The sequence below is a fragment of the Orcinus orca genome, chromosome 6, assembly GCF_937001465.1.
Source record: "Orcinus orca chromosome 6, mOrcOrc1.1, whole genome shotgun sequence".
Classification (NCBI taxonomy): Eukaryota; Metazoa; Chordata; class Mammalia; order Artiodactyla; family Delphinidae; genus Orcinus; species Orcinus orca.
This window is the reverse complement of record NC_064564.1, coordinates 32,956,132-32,978,136: the sequence shown is the minus strand read 5'-3', so window position 1 is coordinate 32,978,136 and position 22,005 is coordinate 32,956,132. Positions and strand designations below refer to the sequence as shown.

The following is a 22,005-nucleotide window of genomic DNA, read 5'->3' as shown; positions in this document are numbered from 1 at the left end:
TGTTTCTTTTCTTCTGCATGACTCTTACTCATTTTTATGTCTCAGCTTAAACATCAGTTTCTCAGGGGGCTTTCGCTGACTCTCAGATGTGGTTATGTATCCTGATATCTATTCCCATGGTTCTCTGTCCTTCCTAAAATTCTATTTTATTATTAGCTTCTTTTCCCAAACTTTGCTCAGATTTTCCCAGCTGTAATTTACTGCTTAGTTGTTACATCTGAATTGGATAAGAGCCTATAGCAAAGACATTGTACCCTGGATCTCATAACTGTGGGGATGTGGAATCACCTCTCCAACCCTGTTGCCACCCTGTGGACCTCTCAGCCATAAGGATCTCTTTTAATTTTACAGGGACAGCAGTTTATGCCACCACATAGCATCTGTGAGTGCTGTGATACCCTCCCCAGGATTGTCTGTGTCATTCTCTGGGTCCCTCTGGCCATCTGTGCTCCTTGGCTGCCTCAGGCTTCCCACTCTGCTCCTGTCCCCTGTGAGGAATCCCTGGGTAGAGGAGAAGAGGAGCCCTAGTTCCTGTGATTGTCAGAGTCCCTCCTGATCTGTGACCATGATCATGCTCTGGGCCTGAGAGGAGGCTGCAGTGAAAGTGACTTTAAATTCCAAAACATTCTAAAGACAGCTTGGAGCTGACACTTGCTATAGCAGCAGAGAACTAACCACGACAGGCGTGAGGGGTTAACACAGGGCACACACCAGGGAGGGCACGACAACCAAGTTTATTAAGCATTATTTTGCTTTCACTGCATGTTTCTAATTAAATGTTTATTTTAAAAAAACCCAATTTATATGAAGAGAAAATAATTTAGTTCAGTTCATTTTCAAACCATAATGCTAAAAAATTATTCTTTTCATAATAACAGCTTTCTTTCTGTAAGCAGTAGCATTTCTGCCTTCACAAAAAAGGGAGAACAGGAAAACAGATTGTATGACTATGTTTTTCCAGAAGACCTAGGTAAGCCAGTTTCCCAACAAGGTCATTGCCCCTGGTAAGCTTGGATAAAATAACAAGATTTTTTACATGAGAAGAAAATGTGGAAATAAATTACATTACATGTTAACTCAAAGAGATTTTTATATTAGATAACCCGAGCTTCTTATCCCTTTGGAGGTCATCCTGTCCTCTGTGGCAGGGAGGATTGAGTTGGATAAAGACTCTCATTAGCACTGGGGGAGGTTTCACATGTAAATCCCCTCACAAATGCGAGAGCAAATAGAGAGTGTCCTGCTTAGTAAGTCTACATAATTTGGGTGCTAGTTTTTTCTCTTAGAAAAGTGCTCTTGGTGGCTTTTGAAGTGGATGAGGCAGGATCTTTGAAGTGGATGAGGCAGGAAGCTCTCAGCCCACAGTGTTTGCCTGCTTTTCCTTCCCATCAGGATTGTCCAACATCCCCAGCCTTTTCTCCAGTCTCTGCTTCCATTCTTCTCTGAGCCTGAGGAGGGGAAACAATATACGTGGTTAGTGCATTTGTCTAGACATCTGCTGGTCCAGAGAAGTTTTTTGTTTTTTGGGTTTTTTTCCTTCTGAAGAATATTTTTTAAGAGAAATAAGTGGCTTTTACAAATTTATGAAGGAAAAAATCAGTAGAGTAATGAGCAGTCTATGAATATGTAGTTTTCTCCAAAATTTATTCCTTCCTACATTGGTATGCGGATTCAGAGTAATATCAATCAAAATCCCAGCAGGACTTTTCTGTAGCTATCAACAAGCTGATTCTAAATTTTATATGGAAAGGCAAAAGAAGTCAATTAGCCAAAACAATTTTAAAGTAGAAGAAAGATGGGAGACTCATACTACATGATTTTGAGGCTTAATGTAAAGCTACCATCATCAAGACAGTGTAGCATTGGTGAAGGAGGAAACAGATCAATGGAACAGAATGGTGTGGAAATAAACATACACAAATATAGCCAATTGATTTTTGACAAAGTACAAAGGCAGCTCAATGGAGGAAGGATAGTATTTTTTTTTCAATAAATGATGCTGGAACATTATATATCCATATTAAAAAATGGCCTTTGATCCACACTCCACATCTTATACAAAATTAACTAAAAATGGATCATAGACATGAATGTAAAATGTAAGACCAAGGCTTCAAGAAAAAAGCCACAAAATAATATCTTCATGACCTTGGGATAAGGAAAAAATTCTTATATACATTACAAAAAGCATGATTCATAAAAGAATAAAAAATTTGGGACTTCATCAAAATTAAAACAATTTGTTCTGTGAAAGATACTGTAAAGAGAATAAAAAGCCACAAACAGGGAGAAAATATTTGCAAGTCACATATCTGATAAGGGACTTATTTCCAGAATATATATAGTTTCAAACTCAATGATAAGAAAATAATAAAATGAGGAAAATATTTGAACGGACATTTTCCTAAAGAAGTAATATGGGTGGCAAATAAACACGTAAAAGATGCTCAACATAATTAGGAAAATGCAAATTAAAACAACAATGAGGTACCACTTACCTCATAGAATAACCAAAACAAACAAAAAAAACCAAAACCAACTCTTTCCCCCTACCTCCCCTGGCAAAACCAAAATCCAACCCCCACCCCCCAAACCAAAAAACCCTGACAACAAAACTCAAACCAAGTGCTGGCCAGGATGCTGACTAACTGGAACTCTTTTACATGCTATTAAAATGCAAAACGGTGCAGTCAGTTTGTAAAACAGTTTGGCAGTTTCTTATACAGTTAACCATACACTTACCCTATGACCCAGTAATTTCAATCCTATTTGCTCAAGAGAAATAGAAATTTATCTTCACACAGAAATCTATATGTGAATGTTTACAGCACTTTTATTTATAGTCACCCCAAACTGGAAACAACCTAAATGTCCTTCAATGGGAAGTGGATCACCAAATTGTGATACATCCCTACCACAGAAAAGTACTCAGCAATGAGAAGGAATGGATGTACGCAATTGATACACACAACAAGAAGAAAAAATCCCAAGTACATTGTGCTAAGTGAAGAGAGCCAGACACAAAAGACTACATACTGTATAATTCATTTATGACATTCTGGAAAAGGCAAAACTATAGGGATGAAGTACAGATCAGTGGTTGCTATGGACTGGAAATTGGGAGAGGAGTTGACCACAAAGGAGAAGCTTAAGGGAATTTTTCAGAGTGATGGAACTATTCTATATCTTGACTGTGGTGATTACATGACTCTGAGCATTTGTCAAACTCATAGATCTGTACACAAAAAGAAAAGAAATGCATGGTGCTTATAAATCAATTAAGAAAAAGAAAGTCTATAATCAAACAGGCAGAGGCTATACAAAGGCAGTTTCTGAAGAAGAAATCCAGCTAGTTCCTATGCATATGAAAAGATCTCAACCAAACCTGTAATTAATTAAATTCATTTTAAAACAGTGAGATGCCATTTTCACCTGTCAGATTAACAATGATTAAGAGTCTGACAACACACAGTGTGAGTGACTGGGAATTGGCATTCCCATACTTAGAGTGGAAGTTTAAAACAACCTCTTTGAAAGACAAGGAGGCAATAGCTATCAAAATTTAAAACACTCATCTTTTGACATATCTTCATTTCTATGAACTTATCCCATAATGCTTATCCATGTATGAATAATGTATGTACAAGTATTCTTATTACAACATTGTTTGTAAAGCCAAAAAATGAAAAACAACCTAAATGTCCTTCAGTGTGATTGTTTAAATTAATTGTCACATCATTATTGTGGAAAACATTAAAGAAGTACTGAAAGTGCCAATATAGAAAAACTTCCAAGATAGCATAAGTTAAAAAAGGAATGTGCATATTAATACTATGTATAAAATAGATAACTAATGAGAACCTACTGTATAGCACAGGGAACTCTACTCAGTGCTCTGTGGTGACCTAAATGAGAATGAAATCCAAAAAAAGCGGATATATGTATATGTATAGCTGATTCACTCTGCTGCACAGTATAAACTAAAACAATATTGTAAAGAAACTATACTCCAATAAAAATTTTTTTAAAAATTAAAAAAGGAAAGTGCAGAATATTGAAGATTGTGTTGATCCTATTTTGCATAAAAATACAGCACACTTATTTATTTGCTTAGAAAAACTAAAGTTTTGGAGAGAGATATGTGAGAAACTGTTGATGTCAGTTTTCTCTGGAGAGCAGGTCTAGGAGCCTAAGTGTGAAGGACACTAGTATTAAAAAGCATACACTTGGGGAGACCTTCAAGACGGCAGAGTAGTAAGATGTGGAAATCACCTTCCTCCCCACAGATACATCAGAAATACATCTACATGTGGAACAACTCCTACAGAACACCCACTGAATGCTGGCAGAAGACCTCAGACTACCCAAAAGGCAAGAAACTCCCCCACGTACCTGGGGAGGGCAAAAGAAAAAAGAAAAAACAGAGACAAAAGAATAGGGATGGGACCTGCACATCTGGGAGGAAGTGGTGAAGGAGGAAAAGTTTCCACACACTAGGAAGCCCCTTCACAGGTGGAGACGGGGTGTGGCAGGGGGCGGGGGAAGCTTCGGAGCCACAGAGCAGAGCGCAGCAACAGGGGTGCAGAGGGCAAAGTGGAAAGATTCCCACACAGAGGATCACTGCCAACCAGGACTCACCAGCCTCAGAGGCTTGTCTGCTCACCCTCCGGGGTGGGCAGGAGCTGGGAGCTGAGGCTCAGGCTTCAGAGGCAGACCCCGGGGAGAGGACTGGGGTTGCCTGTGTGAACACAACCAGAAGGGGGCTAGTGTGCCACAGCTAGCCGGGAGGGAGTCCGGGAAAAACTCTGGACCTGCCTAAGAGGCAAGAGATTGTTTCAGGGTGCGCAAGGAGAGGGGATTCAAAGCACCGCCTAAATGAGCTCCAGAGACGGGCGTGAGCCACGGCTATCAGCACAAACACCAGAGATGGGCATGAAACACTAAGGCTACTGCTGCAGCCACCAAGGAGCCTGTGTGCAAGTACAGGTCACTATCCACACCTCCCCTCACAGGAGACTGTGCAGCCCACCACTGCCAGGGTCCCGTGATCCAGGGACAAATTCCCTGGGACAACACACGGTGCACCTCAGGCTGTTGCAATGTTACGTTGGCCTATGCTGCCACAGGCTCACCCAGCATTCCGTACCCTGAACTCCCCGCAACCTGAGTGAGCCAGACACCCCACATTCCGTACCCCGACCTCCCCCAGCCTGAGTGAGCCAGAATCCACAAATCAGCTGCTCCTTTAAACCCATCCTGTCTGGGCGGGAGCAGATGCCCTCAGGAGACTTACGCGCACAGGTGGGGCCAAATCCAAAGCTGAACCCCAGGAGCTGTGCGAACAAAGAAGAGAAAGGGAAATCTCTCCCAGCAGTCTCAGGAGCAACAGATTAAATCTCAACAATCAACTTGATGTACCTGCATCTGTGGAATACCTGAATAGACAACGAATCATCCCAAAATTGAGGCGGTGGACTTTGGGAGCAAGAGTAGACTTGAGGTTTGCTGTATGCGACAGACTGGTTTCTGGTTTTATGTTTATCTTAGTTTAGTAGTTAGAGTTTATTATCATTGCTAGATTTGTTTATTGATTTGGTTGCTCTCTTTCTTTTTTTAAAAATATATATATATATATATATATTTTTTTTTTTCCTTTTTCTCTTTTTCTGAGTGTGTATGGGTATGCTTCTTTGTGTGATTTTGCCTGTATAGCTTTGCTTTTAGCATTTGTCTTAGGGTTCTGTCTGTTTTTCTGTATTTTTTTTTTAATATAGTTTTTAATGCTTGTTATCTATGGTGGATTTGTTTTTTGGTTTGGTTGCTCTCTCTTTCTTCTTTTATAATCATTTTCTAATTTTTTAAATTTTAATACTTTAAAAATTTTTTATTTTAATAATTTTATTTCTTTTTCTTTCTTTTTTCTCTCTTTCTTTTTTCTCCCATTTATTCTGAGCCATGTGGCTAACAGGGTCTTGGTGCTCCGGCTGGGTGTCAGGCCTGTGCCTCTGAGGTGGGAGAGCCAAGTTCAGGACATTGGTCAACCAGAGACCTCCCAGCTCCATGTAATATCAAACACTGAAAGCTCTTCCAGAGATCTCCTTCTCAACGCTAAGACACAGCACCACTGAATAACCAGCAAGCTACAGTGCTGGACACCCTATGCCAAACAACTAGCAAGACAGGAACACAACCCCACCCATTAGCAGAGAGGCTGCCTAAAATCATAATAAGGTTACAGACATCCCAAAACACACCACTGGACGTGGTTCTGCCCACCAGAAAAACAAGATCCAGCCTTATCCACCAGAACACAGGCACCAGTCCCCTCCACTAGGGAGCCTACACAACCCACTGAACCAACAGCCACTGGGGGCAGACACCAAAAACAAGGGAACTATGAACCTGCAGCCTGTGAAAAGGAGACCCCAAACACAGTAAGTTAAGCAAAATAAGAAGACAGAGAAACACACAGCAGATGAAGGAGCAAGGTAAAAACCCACCAGACCTAACAAATGAAGAGGAAATAAGCAGTCTACCTGAAAGAGAATTCAGAGTAATGATAGTAAAGATGATCTAAAATCTTGGAAATAGAATGGAGAAAATACAAGAAATGTTTAACAAGGACCTAGAAGAACTAAAGAGTAAACAAACCTTGATTAACAACACAATAAATGAAATTAAAACTTCTCTAGAAGGAATCAATAGCAGAATAACTGAGTCAGAAGAACAGATAAGTGACCTGGAAGATACAAGAGTGGAAATAACCACTGCAGAGCAGAATAAAGAAAAAAGAATGAAAAGAACTGAGGACAGTCTCAGAGACCTCTGGGACAATATTAAACTCACCAACATTCTATTTATAGGGGTCCCAGAAGAAGAAGAGAAAAAGAAAGGGACTGAGAAAATATTTGAAGAGATTATAGTTGAAAATGTCCATAATATGGGAAAGGAAAGAGTCAATCAAGTCCAGGAAGTGCAGAGATTCCCATATAGGACAAATCCAAGGAGAATCATGCCAGGACGAATATAAATCAAACTATCAAACATTAAATACAAAGAAAAAATATTAAAAGCAGCAAGGGAAAAACAACAAATAACATACAAGGGAATCCCCATAAGGTTAACAGCTGATCTCTCAGCAGAAACTCTGCAAGCCAGAAGGAAATTGCAAGACATATTTAAAGTGATGAAAGGGAAAAACCAACAACCAAGATTACCCAGCAAGGATCTCATTCAGATTCGACAGAGAAATTAAAACCTTTACATACAACAAAAGCTAAGAGAATTCAGCACCACTGAACCAGCTTTACAACAAATGCTAAAGGAACTTCTCTAGGCAGGAAACACAAGAGAAGGAAAAGACCTACAATAACAAACCCAAATAATTAAAAAAATCATAACAGGAACATACATATTGATAATTACCTTAAATGTAAATGGATTAAATGCTCCCACAAAAAGACATAGGCTGGCTAAATGGATACAAAAACAAGACCCATATATATGTTGTCTACAAGAGAAACACTTCAGATCTAGGGACACATACAGACTGAAAGTGAGGTGATGGAAAAAGATATTCCATGCAAATAGAAATCAAAAGAAAGCTGGAGTAGAAATTCTCATATCAGGTAAAATAGACTGTAAAATAAAGACTATTAAGGGAGACAAAGAAGGACACTACATAATGATCAAGGGGTCAATCCAAGAAGAAGATATAACAATTGTAAATATTTATGCACCCAACATAGGAGTACCTCAATACATAAGGCAAATGCTAACAGCCATAAAACGGGAAATTGACAGTAACACAATCATAGTAGGGGACTTTAACACCCCACTTTCACCAATGGACAGATCATCCAAACTGAAAATAAATCAGAAAACCCAAGCTTTAAATGATGCATTAAACAAGATGTACTTAACTGATATTTATAGGACATTCCATCCAAAAACAACAGAATACACTTTCTTTCAAGTGCTCATGGAACATTCTCCAGGATAGATCATATCTTGGGTCACAAATCAAGCCTTGGTAAATTTAAGAAAATTGAAATCATATCAAGTATTTTTTCTGACCACAACACCCTGAGACTACATAACAATTACAGGAAAAAAATCTGTAAAATATACAAACATATGGAGGCTAAACAACACATTACTACATAACCAAGAGATCACTGAAGAAATCAAAGAGGAAATCAAAAAATACCTAGAAACAAATGACAATGAAAACACAATGACCCAAAACCTATGGGATGCAGCAAAAACAGTTCTAAGAGGGAAGTTTATAGCAATATAATCCTATCTCAAAAAAAAAAAACCCATCTCAAATAAACAACCTAACCTTACACCTAAACAATTAGAGAAAGAAGAACAACAACAACAACAAAAAAATTAGCAGAAGGAAAGAAATCATAAAGATCAGATCAGAAATAAATGAAAAAGAAATGAAGGAAACAATAGCAAAGATCAATATAACTAAAAGCTGGTTCTTTGAAAAGGTAAAATTGATAAACCATTAGCCAGACTCATCAAGAAAAAAAGGGAGAAGACTCAAATCAATAGAATTAGAAATGAAAAGGGAGAAGTTACAACACACACTGCAGAAATACAAAGGATCATGAGAGATTACTACAAGTAACTATATGCCAATAAAATGGACAACCTGGAAGAAATCTACAAATTCTTAGAAAAGCACAACCTTCCGAGACTGAACCAGGAAGAAATAGAAAACATAAACAGACCAATCACAAACACTGATATTGGGACTGTGATTAAAAAACTTCCAACAAATAAAAGCCCAGAACCAGATGGCTTCACAGATGAATTCTATCATACATTTAGAGAAGAGCTAACATCTATCCTTCTTAAACTCTTCCAAAATATAGCAGAGGGAGGAACACTCCCAAACTCATTCTACAAGGCCACCATCACCCTGATACCAAAACCAGACAAAGATGTCACAAGGAAAGAAAACTACAGGCCAATGTCACTGATGAACGTAGATGCAAAAATCCTCAACAAAATACTAACAAACAGAATCCAATAGCACATTAAAAGAATCGTATACCCTGATCAAGTCGGGTTTATCCCAGGAATGCAAGGATTCTTCAATATACGCAAATCAATCAATGTGATAAACCATATTAACAAATTGAAGGAGAAAAATCATATCATCATCTCAACTGATGCAGAAAAATCTTTCAACAAAATTAAACACCCATTTATGACAAAAACACTCCAGAATGTAGGCACAGAGGGAACTTACCTCAACATAATAAAGGCCATATATGACAAACCTGCAGACTACATCGTTCTCAATGGTGAAAAACTGAAACCATTTCCTCTACGATAAGCAAGAGAAAAGGTTATCCTCTCTCACCACTATTATTCAACATAGTTTGGATGTTTTAGCCACAGCTATCAGAGAAGAAAAAGGAATTCAAATCGGAAAAGAAGAAGTAAAGCTGTCACTGTTTGCAGATGACATGATACTATACATAGAGAATCCGAAAGTTGCAACCAGAAAACTACTAGAGCTAATCAATGAATTTGGTAAAGTAGCAGGATACAAAATTAATGTACAGAAATCTCTTGCATTCCTATACACTAATGATGAAAAATAAGAAAGAGAAATTAAGTAAACACTCCCATTTACCATTGCAACAAAAAGAATAAATTAACTAGGAATAAACCTACCTAAGGAGACAAAAGACCTGAATGCAGAAAACTAAGACACTGATGAAAGAAATTAAAGATGACACAAACAGTTGGTAAGATATACTATGTTCTTAGATTGGCGGAATCAATATTGTCAAAATGACTGTACTACGCAAAGCAATTTACAGATTCAATGCAATCCCTATCAAACTACTAATGGTATTTTTCACAGAACTAGAACAAAAAATTTCACAATTTGTATGGAAACACAAAAGACTCCAAATAGCCAAAGCAATCTTGAGAAAGAAAAACAGAGCTGGAGCAATCAGGCTCCCAGACTTCAGACTATACTACAAAGCTACAGTAATCAAGACAGTATGGTACCGGCACAAAAACAGAAATATAGATCAATGGAATAGGATAGAAAGCCCAGAGATAAACCCATGCACATATGGTCACCTCATTTTTGATACAGGAGGCAAGAGTATACAATGGAGAAAAGACAGCCTCTTCAATAAGTGGGGCTGGGAAAACTAGACAGCTACATGTAAAAGAATGAAATTAGCACACTCCCTAACAGCATACCCCAAAATAAACTCAAAATGGATTAAAGACCTAAAGGTAAGGCCAGAAACTATAAAACTCTTAGAGGAAAAACACAGGAAAAACACTCTATGACATAAATCATAGCAAGATCCTTTTTGACCCACCTCCTAGAGAAATGGAAATAAAAACAAAAATAAACAAATGGGACCTAATGAAACTTCAAAGCTTTTGTACAGTAAAGGAAACCATAAACAAGATGAAAAGACAACCCTCAGAATGGGAGAAAATATTTGCAAATGAAGCAACTGACAAAGGATTAATCTCCAAAATTTACAAGCAGCTCATGCAGCTCAATAACAAAAATACAAACAACCCAATCCAAAAACGGGCAGAAGACCTAAATAGACATTTCTCCAAAGAAGATATACAGACTGCCAACAAACACATGAAAGGATGCTCAACATCACTAATCATAGAGAAATTCAAAACAAAACTACAATGAGGTATCACCTCACACCAGTCAGAATGGCCATCATCAAAAAATCTGCAAGCAATAAATGCTGGAGAGGGTGTGGAGAAAAGGGAACCCTCTTGCACTGTTAGTGGGAATGTAAATTGATACAGCCACTATGGAGAACAGTATGGAGGTTCCTTAAAAAACTAAAACTACCATATGACCCAGCAATCCCACTACTGGGCATATACCCTGAGAAAACCATAATTCAAGAAGAGTCATGTACCCAATGTTCATTGCAGCTCTATTTACAATAGCCAGGACATAGAAGCAACCTAAGTGTCCATTGACAAATGAATGAATAAAGAAGATGTGGCACATATATACAACGGAATATTACTCAGCCACAAAAAGAAACAAAACTGAGTTATTTGTAGTGAGGTAGATGGACTTGGAGTCTCTCATACAGAGAGAAGTAAGTCAGAAAGAGAATAATAAATACCATATGCTAACATGTATATATGGAATCTGAAGAAAAATGGTTCTGAAGATTCTAGGGTTAGGACAGGTATAAAGACACAGACCTAGAGAATGGCCTTAGGGCACAGGGAAGTGGAAGGGTAAGCTGGGATGAAGAGAGAGTGGCATGGACTTAAATATACTCCCATATGTAAAATAGATAGCTACTGGGAAGCAGCCGCATAGCACAGGGAGATCAGCTTGGTGCTTTGCCATGACCTAGAGAGGTGGGATAGGGAGGGTGGGAGGGAGACACAAGAAGGAGGAGATACGGGGATATATGTTTATGTATAGCTGATTCACTTTGTTATAAAGCAGAAACTAACACACCATGGTAAAGCAATTATACTCCAATAAAGATGTTAAAAAAAATATGCTTGGTTAGTTTCTTAAGTTGGATAAATCATTTTATTCATTTAATAGGGCTGCCATAACAAAATACCAGGCTGATTGGCTTAAACAACAGACAATTATTGTCTCAGTTTTGGAGGGTGATAATTCAAGATCAAGGTGTTAACAGGTTTGATTTCTCCCAAGGCCTCTCTCCTTTACATGCAGATGTCCTTCTTGCTCCATCCTCATGTGGCCTTTCCTCTGTGTTTGTGCATCCCTGGTGTCTCTTTGTGTATCATAACCTCTTCTTCTTATAAGGACAACAGTTACTTGGATCGGGTCCCACCCTAAAAGCTCTCACTTTAACTGTCACTTGTTTTAAAGGCCCTATCTTCAAATACAGTCACATTCTAAGGTGCTGGTGGTTAGGACTTCCCATATGAATCTGGGGGGACACAATTCATAACAATGCTAAAGCAATGCATGATTATTATGGATAAATTAGAATACACAATAATGAATAAAGAAAAATTGGATTCAACCTTAATTGTTTACTCTTGTAAATAACCCTAAAATGAGTATGATAATAATTAATACTCTTTCCATATACCAGTCTACTTTCCTTGAAAAGATCCCCAGAGGTGAATAACTAGAGGGTATAAATATTTTGAAAGCTGTAGGCACCTATTATCAAACTGACTCCAAGAAACTTCTTACGTAAAACTCTGCTCAATTATGGGCCCAAGAAAGAATGGAAAGAATTTGGAATGTTGGCCTGTTGTTTGGTGGTGATGTTGCTTAAGCACATTAGCAACCAAGGATTAAAAGTTGAAATACTGAGAGAATAGGGACATGGGGGGATATCATCCTCATTCTACCTCAACTTTAAATAAAATGAATGACATAGAAATATAGTTTGCCGGTTTGAAAGGGAAGATAAAACATGTAACTGCTGCTCTCCCATTAGTGGACATAGGTCCATGCACATTTTTCTTAAGAAGTGATGATTTATTGAGATTATATGACCTTGTATTGAGATCCACCTATTAGTAATTTTAATAATTATATTCCTTCATTATGGTTATTAAGTAATCATCTTGTTATTTGTTAATCATCTTGTTATCCCACCTCTCCAACCTGGGAAATATCCAAGCTCACAAGCTCCCGTTGTTAAGCATCTCTGAAAGGCTCTGTAAATAAATCTGCCTCCAAATGTACATGACTTTTGTCACCTGGGGTCTTTTAAAGCTCAGTAATAAAGGTTGCTGCCTGTATGTTTCATTGAACTGTAGGGGCATAATATAATGTGAATTCATCATTAATTAAAGGGGCTTTAACTTTTCCTTGGTGTGGTGGGTATGAAAATGTGTTACTCAGAGATCCTGCTGGCCAATTGCCTGTTTTTGTAAATAAAGTTTTATCAGAACACAGCCCTGCCCATTTGTGACTATTGTCTGTGACTGCTTTCATACAATGGCAGGATTGAGTAGTTGCAACATAGAGCACAAAGCCCAAAATATTTACTACTTTGTCCTTTATAGGAAATATTTGCTGCCCCCTCATCTAGATTTAAGAAAGTGATGGAGAAAATCTTAATAATGCAGATTAAACTTAGAAGTGTGCCCTGTCTTCTATAATTATTATGTTGTGAATGGCAGAAAAAGAATGTGGAAAAGCTCTTGCGGCACTAGAAAACTATAATCCTTAACAATCTGACTTTGCTGAATTGTATAGTAATTAAACATTTATTCGTTGTCTGATTTTGTCCTATCATGGCTGAATTGCAACCATATGTTGGCTATAGAGACAAAAGGTTGGCAAAAACCAATAGAAGGATGCTGTGAGAATCAGTTGGATATATGAAATGTGTAATAAAGAGCATTGCATGTTTTATTCTTATTTGTAAAGTATATGTCACACATCTTTATAAAAGTAAAATTCATAATAAAATTATGTACGTATATATATGTGTATACATTTTTTCCACAGAGAGACAGTCATTAAATGTTTACCAGCACACCATAACTTGCTTCCCATTTTTCTCTCACAGGTGCTTTCCCCAATAAATCTCACACCCATCTAATTTCATCTTGCCCTCTGCTTCTTGGAGGAACCAAATTAACACATTTGGAATGATGAATTTATTCTAGGAACAGAATTTAGGAATCTGGGGTTTATGACACATTTATTCACTTTTTGTATTAGCTATATCACCATTTATTGCCAGATGGATGATAGTTGCCACTATCTACCTAGTTCCCATTAAATCCTATTTTATGAGTATTTAGACTGTTTCCTGTCCCTTTCTGGTCAATATCTTTCATCACTGTGTTGCTTCCCTTTATCTTTGTGCTCTCAGTAAGCTGGTGAATATAAGTATATATATGGATCTTTTCTTCTATAGTAAGGAAGGTCAATATGAGAAAGATAATGCTTAAAAATTGGTACGCAGAGTCAGATACAGCAGAGGAGCAATAAAACTGACACTAAACTTGAAGAGAACATTTTTTTCCTTATGTCTAGAAATACTGACCTCACTTTTCAAATGGAGACCAAATGATATTTACTATTTATTGTTCTAGATTCATCTGATTAGTGGAGGAGTTGTAATTAATATCTAGGGACACAGATTCTGCTTGATAAGTATGGGATTTGACTAGAAAGGAGGACTTTTTTTAAGAACCATAAGCCAGAATCACAAACCAGAATCACAATGTCCTTACTAAGAACCACAGAAGATCAACTGGGCACATAATTAGTTTTTTTTTTTTTCTATCATGTGCTTGCTAAGCCCTAAATATATGTGCCAGTTTGGGTCCTCCAAGAAGCAGATTCAAAGGAATCAACCATGAAAAATAAAGCAGGGGTTGGGGGAAGAAACAGAAATGGTAAGGGACAGCCTTCAGATTAGCATGCTGGTCTAACACCTGTGAAAGGAGAGTGAGAAGTAAGGAATGATTGGGTAGGAAAAGGCCCGAACCACAGCATAGTTCTGAGAAAGCTTAGCTGAGCTGATGAGGAGTCCCTGGGTAAAAGTTTCCCAGTAGAGGAGTTCTGTCACACAGGAATTTACCAGGACTAGCTACCCCTGCCATGCTCAGTCATTGGCTAGAGCAGTCAGGGGTAAATGTGGCCTCAGCTCAAATAAAATGGCAGATCCAGAAAGGCAGCACCTAGGGCTCTTAGTCAACTTTCTCCCCATTGCAAGTTTAGAGCACCTCTGTGGCTACCTCAATATGTAAAGAAGAGCAGTAAAATAATAATCCTTGTCATCAAGGAATTTATAATTTACTGAGTCCTTGATCTCCCAATTTAGATTTCACACTATAATCATAATCTCTGTGCTTTTGTTTTAATATGAAAGGTCAGATGATGCTTTTGCTGCCCCTATTCCTGTGTAATAATGAACATGCCTTTACAGTGGTTTTTCCATAGTGGGGAGAGATGGGCCTGATCCTGGTTCCCTTTGACCTTCAGCTCACCAGCTGGATCTGGTCACGGGGCAGCTCAGCATACTGCTCTGAACAACTCAGTTTACCAGCCATATACCTCACCCCCTCAGTTTGAATGAAAAAACTAACTAAAATTTTTCTCACTGGTTATTTTTCATAGACTAAATCTTATAAAAAGTTTGAAATGATGATTTCATCTGGCTTGGAGATTATGAGTTGGATATTTTGTTACCTGCTTCTGAAAGCATCCTGATTGACATAACTGATAAGTAGGAATCAAAGCAGAGGGAGGTGAGTGGTCTTGGGGTGAGGCCTGATAAACCCCTCTCCTCACTTAGACACTCTGAGCTCTGCTAAATTCTGAAGAGGTATTTTGAAGATCATACTTCTTGCATTAAAAAATTATTATTTTCATATAAGCATTGTACATTTACTCAGTTATAGTTACAGGCTGGTTATTTAGGCTTAGGTGTTCATATAATTTATCATCTAAATTGAGATACTTTGGAAATAAAAGGGAGCACAATTCATAATTATAACAAATTGATATACATACACCTGGACTGTCCCAACACACCAGGAGATTTGTTCATTGTACCTACAGTACACTTGACTTCTCTCAAATTGCCTCAATCAGTTATTTGCAAACAGACTTCAACTTCTCCAGGGGACTGATGCCTGCTGTGCTGCTTCTTTCTAGCCAGACTCAGAGAGAGTAAGAGGGTTTCTAGTTCTGAGGCCACCCACTTTGGCTTGTGATCTCACCTCCAGGGCTTCTTCCACACACATGTGTTCCTAGGGTAAATGGATTCTCTGCAGCTCTGGTTGCATTCCTCTCAGTCAGTGAACCCGTAGGCATGTGCTAATGAGCATGTCCATGGTGAAACACCTGTTTCCACTCTACTCAGCTTGGGCACAAGGCCTTGCCGGTTAGCCCAGCTGAGGAACATAAGGCATTATTGGCTCTGTTCTATCAGCAAAGGCGTTGGTGGAAAATTTTGAGGTTTTTTTTTTGAGGTTTTTGTCTTCTACTGTTCATTTAGAACATTTCTTGATTGCACAGTGGCTTGAAATTGCCACTTTTATAAATGGAGGGTAAAATAACAAAAGGTGTCAGTGTTATGTGTGTGTCTCAGGTTATGCACTTACATATAAGCATTTTGGAAAGCCATAGCCTTAGGTGAAATAGGGACCCAAGGTTTTATGCCATTCATTGGTCTGGTCAAGTGTATCCTGGAAGATAATTATTCTAGGACAATATTTCAAACTGTTTGCTTACATAAGCAATATTTAAGCAAATATTCTGACATTCTGGTTTTGGTTTAAAAATATTTATATTCTTTCTGTGCAACTTGGTTCATCTGGGATATATGTGGCTGTATGTTTTGTTTTGTTTTCGTTTTTTAACAAAAATAATAACAAAACCACTATGTTGTCATTCATTGTTTACCAAATTAAGAAGGCTTTTTGAGTTTTATATTCATAGTTGATAGGGGGCAACAGCTCTGGTAAGTGAGACTCAAGAACAGAGGAGGAGACCACAGAAGCTGCCTCTCCTCCCCCAGCCTCTGCTGATTTTCCTCTTCTCTGAGCAAGGCAGCACCTCTGTCTCCATCTTCAAACGTTTATTTGGGAGAGACAATGCTAAAACGTTTCATGATGAGCACATTTTGAAGATTTATTCTCTTGGCTATAGAAGGAAGAGAAAACTGCTCCAAACTCTGAAGGGAGTCTTTTTAGGGGGCACATTAGAACCTGGATAATTAATTCATTTGTTCTATGGGCCATTTGCAAATGGTTGCTTTTTTGAATAACTTTTTTCCTAATTATAATATGGTAGTGTCATTTTAGAAACTTTGGAAAAAAATAGAAGAACACATGCACACAAAATTTGCCATTCCACCAGTCAAAAATAACCCTCTTAATATTTTAGAGTATTTTCTTCTAATCTTTCCCTATACATATGGATAAACTGCATCTATACATTAAAAAAGTCAGATCATATTGCAAATTTTGCTCTTAATCCCACACCCCAGGGCTTCTGGAAAGGAAGATGCAGTACAGGGCTCATGTGGGGATCTAGCTCCCAGTGGGCTTGTGCGCCAGGACTGGGGAGGAAGATGGCAGGGACCATACAACTGACTCTTCTTGCTCCCCTGGACTCTTCAGGACTGGGTGCTCTAACATGTAACTCTTTTAGCATTTAGAAAAACCTGGTTTTTCTTGCTGGACAACCAGGAATGTAACTGGAATAATGGTAGAGCTCTTCTCTGGATATAGAGAGAGGCTATTTCCCCTCAGGAGCTGAAGAAAAGTTTTTAGAAGTTAATGTTGGTGCAACACATGTGAATTACACATGTTTGTAGCTCAGCATACTCAGAAACATGGAAGCACATGCCTTGCTGTCCAGCAGAACACACAGATGCGATTCCACTTATAAGTGGGCATCTCAGCAAATAGACAGCCTGGCTGGGCTGTTCCCATTTTAGGGACAGAGAACCCAGACAGTCCCTGAAAAGTTGAGCTGATCTGTCTGCTCCAGGGCACTACATGTGTGAGGGCAGGTGCTGGCCCTTTTAGTCAGAGCAATGTTGACACTTGTGACACATCTTCTCACGTAAATAAATGTTCCCCTCTCAGCAGACTTCTTTGACTAGAACAAGTTCAACTGCCAGTAAAAGGAAGATCACATTATTCTTCCCCCAAGAAACTTAATATGTATCATCTCAGATGTGGGATCTTTCACACTTATACACATCTGTTGACCTAACTCTGAAATTCAGTGTATCCTCGTGTGCTGAGGATTGCAACAGAGGCAGGGTGAGGAAGAGATTTTTTCAGTTCATTAAGATATAAATAACAGAAACTCATTTTTGTTTACACCAAGAAAAAGCTTGTTCATATCTATAAGTCATTGGTTCTCAATAAGGGGCAACTTTGCCCTCCAGAGGACATTTGGCAATGTCAGAAGATATTTTTGGTTGTCACAATGTGGCAGGGGCGTACTAGCAGCATCTAATGTTTTGAGGGATGCTGCTAAACATCTTACAAAGCATAGGACAGCTGCCTTAGTAACAAAGAATTATAAGACCCTAAATGTCAGTTGTGCTGAGGTTGAGAAACTCTGATATAGATGGTAGCAAGACTAAATGAGTAGATGAATTAATCAAGTCTTTAATTTTCTATATTTTATGATATTTTGACATCTTAAAAAGCTTCCTGGCTGCCCTTGACAGGGCTAGCCTTCTTCTGCAATCCTGAGTCTGTGGCCCTAAGCACCTCCTTATCTAACTCTCATAGATAAAGCCATATTTCCCCTGCCCTATATCATCCCAAGACCAGGCCAGGCACCAGACAACTAGAGACCATCCCTAAATCCCACAACCCTCAGGAATTATTCAAACTAGCCAATCCTAAACTGTTTACTCTGCCTTTCCTTGGAAACCCTGATAAAGGCTCTGGCTTAGACTTTCCCTCTGCTTTCATCTTCTGCCACGTGGCCAAAACCTGGTGCTTATCCTGTGGCCCTGAGTGGCATGCAGTGATACTCTCTCTGAAAGCTGTGTGTATAATAAATATCTTCCTTCTAAGCCTCATTCTCCTTTTGCCTGTGGCTACACCGACTTGACCATACCACCTCCAATATTTGCATTATTAGAACAGTAGGTAATGAAAACAATTCAGTTTCCCCATCTTCACATCTGGTATGTTTCTGGGGAAATCTACCTTAAAAAATAGTGAAGAAACAATCCACATACTTTCTCAGGGCACTTCTTCCCTGACGATCTTCCTCCAGTTCCCGGTAACCAGTCTGTTTGCTAATTTCTTTCTCCCAGAAGCTTTTGAGCTCATGACAAGTTTCACAGCAGAAGACTTCTCGACGTATGTATTGATTGTTCATCCTCTGAAAATAAAAGAAAAAACAAACCCAAGTACTTCAAATAAAGCCAGTCTAATTTTGGAGTGATGAAAAATGAGTTTGAATCCATACACTGCCAATTACACTTTTTGTGCCTGTAGACAAATCACAGTCACTATGATTTTGTTTGTCAACTGCAAATAGGGATAATAATGGTTAATGTCAGAATATACTGTGAAAAATTTTGAAATGAGCAAAAATACAAAGGATGTCTGATAACCCTTCCAGATTATCTGATTCTACAAGGGCCTGCCCCTTTCATGCCTTTGAGCTATTTTACAACTCTGTAAATTATAGAAAAAGTATAGTAATGCAAATGATTTTTGAACATAGAGATTCAAATATATTTTGTCCAGTGGAATGTGATTGATATCGCTGTGAATATCAACCAATTTTCATCTACTTATAAATTCATTTTAATATTCTTGATTGTCTATATATGTGTTTTTTTAATTCTCCTTGAATCAGTTGTAGTATCTTACTAGTTTTCTTATTAATTATAGTAAGTTAAGTAAAATATTTGATACAAGTTCATTTTATATTTGTATGAGAGTCATGGTTTGAACTTAAGAAATTATCCTTTAACAATTACTTCACAGCTTTGTGTGTGTGTGTGTGTGTGTGTGTGTGTGTAGAAAGAGATGGTGTATGCAAAGCTCTAAACACAACGCAAGGCAAATAACAGGCACACAGAAAATGTTATGTTCTTTCCATCCTTCCCCACATAATAACATCTACCATTTATTGAGCATATAATGTGCAATAGGCTTTTCTTACACACTGTCCCATTTGATCCTCACTACAACTCTGTGAGATGGGTGATTCTGAATTCATGGTTCAGATGAGGAAACTGAGAGACAGAGTTTGCTTATAGCCTCATAACTGAGCATGAAAGAGCAGAAATTTGGATCTAGGTCTGTCCATCTTCAAAGTGGATGCCCTCTATTCTATCAATCCTCATCACAAGAAATGGTGACTGTATTTGGAAGTATACATGTTTACTACTAAAAAACATTTACTTTTTACTTAAACATTGCCCGTTTTCCAGACCTTAGTGGCTCTGGTGGGCAGGTAGATGAAAAAGACTGCAAAACAAATCCTTTTCTGCCTGCTGGTGAGTGCCTGCTCAGAGAAGAGCTTTGTCCCTGGCTGGAGATTGGAAAGGACCTGGACCTTCACTCCCTTGCTACAGAATCCCAGTGATCCCATTCAAACTGGATTGTCTCGGGGGGCAGCCCAGAGGATTGGGGGTGAGAGAGAAGTTTAGAAAAGCTTTCAGGGAATAAATAACCCATTTATTATTTCATATTTATAATATAGAATGGTAATTCTATATTATAGAATTATAATATTTTATGCTATAGAATATGCAATTTATAATATAGAATTATTTATAATACAGAATAACATAGAATATTTTATTTATATTATATTTATAATAACAGACTGACACCTGTGCCAGAGGTGGCAAGACCTTCCCACTTGTAGAGATATATAAATGTCCTAAAGTAGGAAGAAACTTTGTTTTCTGGAACTGAAGGCAACTTTGAGTATTCTGTAAAGATTTTTAAAAAATCCACTCCTATTTTTCCTCCTAGACCCATCTTCTATTCATCTGGTCATTTCTGTAGCCACAACTGACTTGGGCAAAACTGCCAGAAGCGTGTGGGAGGGCACTGTACCCTGGGGCTCTCCAGGTTCTCTCTGAGCCTGAGCTCTGAAGAGTGGAGCAGGGCCCGTCCTGCAGCCTGATAGGAGCACATGTTCTCTCCTGTATGCACATTATTTCCCATTTATTTTCTGTCCTTGGCTAATGGATTCAGCACACAGATTTCTAATAAATTCCTAGTCACTTGACATTGAAAGAATTGCTAACATTGAATCTATAGTCATTTTCACAATATTGATTCTTCCAATCAAAGAACATGGTATATTTCTCCATCCATGTATTTCATCTTTGATTTCTTTCATCAGTGTTTTATAGTTTTCTGAGTACAAGTCTTTTGCCTCCTTAGGTAGGTTTATTCCTAGGTATTTTATTATTTCTGTTGCAATGGTAAATGGGATTGTTTCCTTAATTTCTCTTTATGATTTTTTTGTTGTTAGTGTATAGGAATGCAAGAGATTTCTGTGCATTAATTTTGCATCCTGCACCCTCACCAAATTCATTGATTAGATCTCGTAGTTTTCTGGTAGCTTCTTTAGGATTTTCTACGTATAGTATCATGTCATCTGCAAACAGTGACAGTTTTACTTCTTTTCCAATTTGGATTCCTTTTATTTCTTTTTCTTCTTTGATTTCCATGGCTAGGACTTCCAAAACTATGTTGAATAAGAGTGGCAAGAGTGGATTCAATGCAATCCCTATAAAATTACCAATGGCATTCTTCACAGAATTAGAACAAAAAATTTTACAATTTGTATTGAAACACAAAAGACTCCAAATAGCCAAAGCAATCCTGAGAAAGAAAAACGGTGTTGGAGGAATCAGCCTCCCTCAAGTCAAACTATACTACAAAGCCACAGTAATCAAGACAGTATGGTACTGGCACAAAAACAGCAATATAGATCGATGATGCAGGATAGAAAGTCCAGAGATAACCCACGCACATATGGTCACCTAATCTAAGACAAAGGAGGCAAGAATATACAATGGAGAAAAGACAGCCTCTTCATAAGTGGTGCTGGGAAAACTGGACAACTACATGTAAAGAATGAAATTAGAACACTACCTAACACCATACATGAAAGTAAACTCAAAATGGATTAAAGACCTAAATATAAGACTGGACACTATAAAACTCTTAGAGGAAAACATAGGAAAAACACTCTTTGACATAAACCACAGCAAGATCTTTTTTAACCCACCTCCTAGAGTAATGAAAATAAAAACAAAAATAAACAAATGGGACCTAATGAAACTTAAAAGTTTTTGTACAGCAAAGGAAACCATAAACAAGACGAAAAGGCAACCTTCAGAATGGGAGAAAATATTTGCAAAAGAAGCAACAGACAAAGGGTCAATTTCCAAAATATACAAACAGCTCATGGAGCTCAATATCAAAAAAACAGACAATGCAAATGAAAAATGGCTGGAAAACCTAAATAGACCTTTCACCAAA

General features: G+C 38.0%; 1 protein-coding gene across 4 annotated transcripts in view; it reads right to left on the bottom strand.

The window, feature by feature from the left end:
* Positions 1–646: 646 nt before the first annotated feature.
* FAM240B (family with sequence similarity 240 member B) overlaps positions 647–22,005 on the bottom strand; it is a 187,873-nt gene continuing 166,514 nt past the window's right edge. For all 4 annotated transcript variants that reach the window (XM_049711539.1, XM_049711541.1, XM_049711542.1 and 1 more), the window contains 2 exons: positions 18,723–18,868; positions 647–1,448 (listed from right to left, as the gene is read on the bottom strand). In XM_049711539.1, coding sequence (XP_049567496.1) covers positions 1,355–1,448; positions 18,723–18,868 — 240 coding nt within the window. In that variant the 3' untranslated portion in view covers positions 647–1,354. The remainder of the gene's footprint in view (positions 1,449–18,722; positions 18,869–22,005) is intronic.